Genomic DNA, 7,500 nt, shown 5'->3' with positions numbered 1-7,500 from the left:
TCCCAACATGCCAAAAATGTGAAATAAGATATTTGTATTTGAAAGTACACATATTCATAATTTTTTCATGCATCTTCCTTACTGAATTTCTATTATTTTTTCAATAAAAATGTATCTAAGCTTTCTCTACTTTGATATTCACTTGGGAGGCTTATGAAGCTTGGAGAAGATAGATTCTGGCCATATGTTATCAAAAGATCATATACATTTTTTTTTTTTTTTGGAATTGCTGCAAATAATAGTTGTAGCCAAAATGTGGGTAGACTGCCTCCTTAACCCTTTCCCGACGGGGCACTCGCTACGCGAAGACCCATATGCCGGGCGATTGCAATATTGCATTGAAATCGTCACACTGGCTTGACGCCCCTGCATCGGGATTTTGGCTGTGTCACACGGGTGTGACGCACCGTCGTCATAGGGTTAAGGGCCAGCTCTAGAGAAAATTATGGAAAGCTGTGAAAATAACGAAACATTTAACCGTATTTTACATTTCTCCAAACAGGATGGGCAGTCAACCTCAAGACAAACTTTTCTCGAGATGCTCCTGTATATCTCCTAGGACGTGTGTATCATAAAAGCTTTGGAGACATGGAGAATTCTGAAGAGGGTAAGATTTGTTGTTAGTAGGCCAAATGATTGCAAATATAAAGATATCAGGCTGCTCTTGTATTGTAGGTAATTAATATACCAATGTTTTAGCTCTCAAGTAAAGCTGGTAAGAAAGCAAACCAAAAGAACAATAGCGCTGCAAGGAAAGTGCCTCCAATTTTTTTAAGCATAATTTTTCCCACATTTAGAGATGGAACAACATGGGATGGAGGCTTTCAAGAAACACTTCCACAGCCTCATCTGGTGCACATACAGACGCCAGTTCCCAACCCTTCAGAACTCCGCCTTGACCACTGATTGTGGGTGGGGTTGCATGCTGCGCTCGGGACAAATGATGCTTGCCCATGCCCTCATTCGACACTTCCTGACTCGGGGTGAGGCTGAGACTTGAGTGTAATTCAAGCGTTTAAAAATGTTTAATCTAGTAGATTCAAGAGTTATTAGTTTAATGATGAGGAAATGAACATCCTTTTATTATTATTATTATCATTATTATTATTAGTCTATCAATGGCATTGGTTTTGAAAATTCAATTTGTTTTTGTTTTTTATTTTATTATTTTTTTTGATTCTTGAAAAGTTCACTAGTCTAGTCATTGATAAGAGCTTTTATATGTAAATTATGCAATTATAAGAATCTATAGTTAATCACTTCCACAACGTCTGCACAGAGTGGAGATACGATAAACATGTGACTGATGGTCCTGAGGAGGAAATTCACCGCAGCGTAGTGAGGTGGCTGGGTGACTCCCCTTCCCCAGACTGTCCTCTGTCGCTGCATAACCTGGTTCATTTTGGCCATAAATTAGGGAAGAAAGCGGGTGACTGGTACGGGCCTGCATCGGTGGCGTATATATTTAAGTAAGTATTGTTCTTCTCCGATGTCTCTGTATTCATGTGTTTCCATATGATAAAGCTCTTGAATCTGGCTGTGATGTAGTATTTAGAGGAATATGAGATATATTTGATATTCTTTGAAGTATTTTTTACAAAAAGATATTCAATTATAGAGAAGCTGTAGAGATGGGTTCTAAGTATATCACAGATCTACAAAGGATTTGCATCTACGTTGCTCAGGATTGTGCAGGTAAGAATGCATTTTTATCATTGATCATAATTTCTATTATAGCTGTAGCCAAGGATATATTTCAATAAGATGTATGTATGTATGTTGTATTTATGTATGTATTTATGCATATGTTTATATATATGTTTATGTATGTATATATGTATGTATTTATGTATTTAAATTTATGTATATACGTATATATGTATGTATGTATGTATGTGTGTGTGTATATATATATATATATATATATATATATATATATATATATATATATATATATATATATATATATATATATATATATATATTATATATATATTATATAAATTATTTATTTATTTATGTTAAATTTATACAATATTATGTTCATTGTATGTTTGAAAGAGGCTTTATCATTATTTTTTCTAAATAATGTAAAAACTTTTCCTTTCAGTTTTGAAACATCAGACTGGTACCCAAGCTGATATTTAGTTATATATTTAGCTTATTATCAGCCTTTGCATTATAATCATGGTATAACTGAGTCTGTCAGTAATGCATTAACTTTGTTACAGTCTACATACAAGATGTGTTGGACCTGTGCTCAACCACATGCGTCTGCAACAGGGGCAAACTCACCCAGATTGCCAAGGAAGCAGAAGCGTGGAAGCTCCGTATGAGACAGTTGGGGAAATCAGGCACAAGCTACCTTGACCCTCACTGCTCCCAAACATTCACAAGAGAACATACGGCACCTTCTGGTAGAGACACCAACAGGGTGAATGGTCGGGAAAACCACATAAATGGAATGGAGAGAGAGGGCAAGGACAAAATCGATGGTAGTGAAGACCTAGTAGGGAAAAGGGCCAGTGTAAATGCAGGGGCAACTTCCCTACCAGACGAAAATCATTACCTGTCCTTCAGAGATTTGGAAAGGGCGAAACGTTTGAACCCTAGTGTTGGCCATGGAAATGCGGAAAAGCTCACGGAAAGAGAGCCTTCTGATACGTGTCCCAAATGTGATAACTGGAGATCTGTGTTGATAATGGTTCCTGTTAGGCTAGGAGGAGAAGGGCTGAATCCCATTTATGAGTCTTGCCTTTATGCTTTGTTCACTCATGACCTCTGCATTGGTATTATTGGAGGGCGTCCCAAACACTCGCTCTACTTCGTCGGATTTCAAGGTAGAGTGTTGAAAAGCATAACCTGATGTTCCATTTTCTAATCACAGCATGATTTCTTGTTTCATCATTAATTGTATAGATTTTATTTAAACCAAATTTTCAGTTTCCACTCTAATTCACACTTTTTTTTCTTAAATCAAGTTAAAACAATTATATAGATAGATAGATCAATAGATTTAGAAACAGATTAAACATAGAAATATGTAAATGTATGAATATAATATTCAGTTTCACTTACCTCTTTGTTTTGATTTCTTTTTCATAATAGAAGAGTCCCTTATCCACTTGGATCCTCACCTCTGCCAAGATGCCGTGATGGTTACGCAGCCAGTCTTCCCTGTCTACTCCTACCATTGCTCCTCCCCACGCAAAATGGCCCTCTCGCGCATGGACCCTTCAGCCACTTTGGGGTTTTACTGCCACTCCAGAACTGATTTTCTCCGTTTGATGGAAGAATTACCAGAGGTAAGGTCATTCTCTTTCTTTTGGTACATGTACAAGAAGTAAGTCAGGGTAGTGTAATGCAATGCTGCAAATATCTGCTCCTTCGTAGTTTCCTTTATTTCACTGGTTTAGAATATCACCTTTGTGCTGGTGTTCCTTTTGAGTTATGATTCCCCCCTTTCTTTGAAGGTACTACCAATGGAGGCTGTTATTTCTATAGGCCAAATGATCATGTCTCATATCTATTCACCATATGTTATTTCATTTTTCTTCGACCTCTCTTTCAATCTTAGTTTCCACTTGGCTTTTCTGACTCTGGAACCAGACTTAAGTCAAGGATAATCATTGTTTTGGTCAGCCTAAGAGCATTCATCAGTCAGATTACTCTTATTATTTTTGCAGGAAATGAGGATCTCATTGTAAAAATTGGTTGGATATTGTGCTTTTATTTCACCTAAAAATTGTACTGAAGCCAGCCTAGATGCTCTTACCCAGGTACATTACAATTAGAAAGTAACCAAAACTTAAGATGTGTTTTCTATTATTTTCTAGACTTATGGTATGATATATTAGCAAAGTGATGCTCATTTGCAATTTATGTAATGTGTGAGTCACACAACTGATTGACTAATAAATTTTTTTTTATAAAAAAAAAAAAAAAAAAAATGCAGGGCGAACGTGAGGATCTCATTGTAAAAATTGGTTGGATATTGTGCTTTTATTTCACCTAAAAATTGTACTGAAGCCAGCCTAGATGCTCTTACCCAGGTACATTACAATTAGAAAGTAACCAAAACTTAAGATGTGTTTTCTATTATTTTCTAGACTTATGGTATGATATATTAGCAAAGTGATGCTCATTTGCAATTTATGTAATGTGTGAGTCACACAACTGATTGAATAATAAAAAAAAATTTATAAAAAAAATAAAAAAAAATGCAGGGCGAACGTGATCAGACCATGCAAAAAAGGCCTGTAGGGGAAGGAAGGGTGCCATAGAGTACAAGTGTTATCCAAAATAAATTATAGGCTAAATATAGAGTTACTGTAGATTTGTGCATATGTGCACCATGTCCAGTGAGATCTACTGAATAAAAAATTTCCTTTCAATTTTTTAATTCCCTTTTCTTGTCTTGTCTTGTCTTTATTAACCCTTTCCCGACGGGGCACGCACTACGCGAAAACCCCTATGCCGGGCGATTGCAATATTGCATTGAAATCGTCACACTGGCATGACGCCCCGGCATCGGGAGTTTAGCTGTGTCACATGAGTGTGATGCACCGTCGTCATAGGGTTAAGAAATTGCTTTTGTCTTCATTGCCCTGGAAATGTCTAATCCCATGATTAGACTTTTTTTGCTTTGGCTTTTGTACATGGAAATTCTCCTTCTAAGCTGTATTTTGTAATGAGCAAGTTTTGATTTTTAATTTCATCAAAACCTCATCTTTAAAACCCGGCATGCATGATTGCATGAAAGCAGAGTCGCAGAGAGACGCCTAACTCGGCTTGCCAGACATGTATTAAAGCCCAACCATACAGCACAGGACCTTTTTAATACCGCGACCAATGGGTTAAGTAAGCTGTTTAGCATGTCCTGACTTTTCAGATTGTAACTCCTAAACAACCAGGATTCGAGTACCCTATATTCGAGTTTGTGGATGGCCGCTGTCAAGATGCGGATGCCTGCACACGCCAAGTGTCCACCGAGGACCAGATGGCAGCTTCTTTACCACGGGATACTCCACTCCTTCCCCAGGATTCTGAGGAATTTGTGTTTCTCTAGCATGTCACGTTCAGGAGAAGCAGAAATTATAACATTGTGATACTGTCAAATAGTTATGATTAAGTCTCCTAGATTGATGTGTCTTTAACCCGTTGATGCTGGGGACAAGCACCATCCATTATGGTGTTGTTTTGCTCTCTCTTTTTCTGCAAAGATGAGTTTGAGTTATTTTTCACCAAAGAGTTGATTAGGTCTTCCTGACCTCACCTGTTAAGCCCTTTCCTTGAGTTTCTTTTTTTTTTATTGTTAATAATCTTATAATCATTATCATTACTAGTATGATAATGGTAATGACAACAGTGATGTTAATGGACTTTTTTTGTGCAAAAAATTCAAGAAATGGGGTTAATTATAGGGCCAGGTAAGCTTACTAATTGACTCAAGGGTGATAAAATCCTTGTGAAGCCCACTACATGTAAAAGAGTTAATAAAACAAAACCACATAGAACAGGCCCTGGATACATGCACTCTCATTGCCAGTGGGTTAAGGAGTGTGAGGCAGTGGACATCAGAGTGTAGGAACAGGAGAATTCAGCCTGTAGTCTGGAATGCAAGAAACCTTGTGAGGAAAATTGTGAAAGAAATAAGAAAGTAGAAAACAATTATGTATTTATTTTTTCCATCTTTTTGTAGATTTGATTAGGATTTGAGAAATGCATATTAACTAATGGTATATTTTTCTTTCCTTGTATTTTCTATTTTTTGCTTGCCTTTTTTCTCTTTTTATATTTTTATTTATGATTTGTGTTCATCATGAGAATATATATTTAATGAGTTATATCCTATAAAAGACTTAAATAGTGTTCCATTAAGTTACCTGCATTAGGAGATAAGTAAACTTGGTTTATTTGTTGAAGTGTACAGTCATACTTAGAGTTTTCATATGAAACCGTCCCAAAAGGTGTACAGTTAGTTCTGAGATGTGAGAGAGCTATGGAAAGCTATGTGTAGTGTGGAGATTAATCAAAATATCAGCTAAATAATAAATCTCTTTGTGATAATGAAGAAGTGGGGTCGTGGTTTTGCAACATTGAATAATTGATTATCATCATTTTTTTTGTGTGTTGTATAGCTCCTGTATATATAAAACTTTTTTTTCTTTCCATTATTTAGGTTTGTTATGAATTTGTGTGTTTATTAATTAGATTATTAATATTATTCATATCATAAAGCTTTGAAGGTTTTTAACATTAATGTTTGTGTACATATTGCCTATTGTGTAAATCCAGAACAGTGTATGTAAATTTGAACTGTGTCAACATTCATTTCATGTTCTTAGCATGTTTAAAGCCTTTTGCTTGGCTCTTGGTGATAATATTTGTGGTTGCTGATACTGTACATTTTGGTGAGAGATCTTTGATTTTTATATGATAGGCAGTCACCTTAGACACTGATAATTTAACCTTCCCTGGACAGTGATCTTGGTGTATATTTGTGTATGTATTATTATATTGAACTTTTCTGGAGTGCATGTCCGTGTAACAGTTCATGATCATTAATCAGTCAGTCTCTCTTTCTCTCTCCCTCCCCCCCTCCCCTCCTTTTTCCTCCCTCTCCCTCTCCTTTCCTCTCCCCCACCCCCTCCCATTCCTCCTCCTCCTCCCCCCCTCCCCTCCCCTCCCCTCCCCTCCCCTCCCTTTCCCTTCTTCCTCGCCCTCCTCCTCCCCCTCCCCCTCCCCTCTTGCACCCCCCCCTCCCCCTCCTTTCAGTCCTTCCTTCTCATCACTCTTCCCATTATTCCCTCATTTATTATTTCTTCTCTGACTCTCTCTCTCTCCTATTCCTTCTCTATCTACCTGTTTCTTCTTCAACTAGCTTGAGAGGATAACAGGTTTTGAAAATTAACATTTCCCAGATTAATTTCTTCCCACGGATTAGGGCAAGATCCTCCATTTCCACTATCAAACGCTACTCGGTGACATAACCCCTCTTTGGCAGCGAGATCTGCACGTGTGACACTGCAAAGTCAAAACTGAATCCAGAATCTCATACACACACCCAAGGGTTCACCGCTGCGACTTTCTAAATTTCTTTTTATGTCACGTGATCGCACTGCTGCGTAGATACATTAGCAGTGCTCTGACGTAATGAGGAATGATTCAGAAGGTGGGTCAGTGAGAGGGTATGTGCGGCAGTATTACAATTCTTATAATTTTTGGATTTTTTTATCTATTTTACTTATTTATTTTTCTTGCTTTCTTTCTTTTTCCTCTATATCCTATTGATATTTTTGTTGTTATTGTTATTAATTATTAATAATTTATTTGATTATGAATTTTTATTGTATTGTTATTTTAATATTATTATGAATGTTATCATCATCATTATTATCTTTATCATTATTATCATTATTGTTATTATTATTATTATTAAAACTATTATTATTATTGCTTTTTTGTTGATATTCTTAATATTATTATTATTATTATCAT

The 7,500-nt window shown here is 36.4% G+C and overlaps 1 protein-coding gene across 6 annotated transcripts in view; it reads left to right on the top strand.

Annotated features, from left to right (window-relative positions):
- The window catches only part of Atg4b (Autophagy-related 4b), a 13,239-nt gene extending 7,333 nt beyond the window's left edge, over window positions 1-5,906 (top strand). For all 6 annotated transcript variants that reach the window (XM_043013465.2, XM_043013383.2, XM_043013621.2 and 3 more), the window contains 7 exons: window positions 503-607; window positions 798-983; window positions 1,280-1,469; window positions 1,619-1,695; window positions 2,232-2,840; window positions 3,109-3,305; window positions 4,892-5,906. In XM_043013465.2, coding sequence (XP_042869399.2) covers window positions 503-607; window positions 798-983; window positions 1,280-1,469; window positions 1,619-1,695; window positions 2,232-2,840; window positions 3,109-3,305; window positions 4,892-5,068 — 1,541 coding nt within the window. In that variant the 3' untranslated portion in view covers window positions 5,069-5,906. The remainder of the gene's footprint in view (window positions 1-502; window positions 608-797; window positions 984-1,279; window positions 1,470-1,618; window positions 1,696-2,231; window positions 2,841-3,108; window positions 3,306-4,891) is intronic.
- Window positions 5,907-7,500: the final 1,594 nt, after the last annotated feature.

This window comes from Penaeus japonicus, unplaced genomic scaffold (genome assembly GCF_977035675.1).
Source record: "Penaeus japonicus unplaced genomic scaffold, GWHDUDI00000001_assembly GWHDUDI00000001, whole genome shotgun sequence".
NCBI classification, from domain to species: domain Eukaryota; kingdom Metazoa; phylum Arthropoda; class Malacostraca; order Decapoda; family Penaeidae; genus Penaeus; species Penaeus japonicus.
Note: the sequence above shows the minus strand (reverse complement) of the source record. Positions and strands in the feature narration are given on the sequence as shown.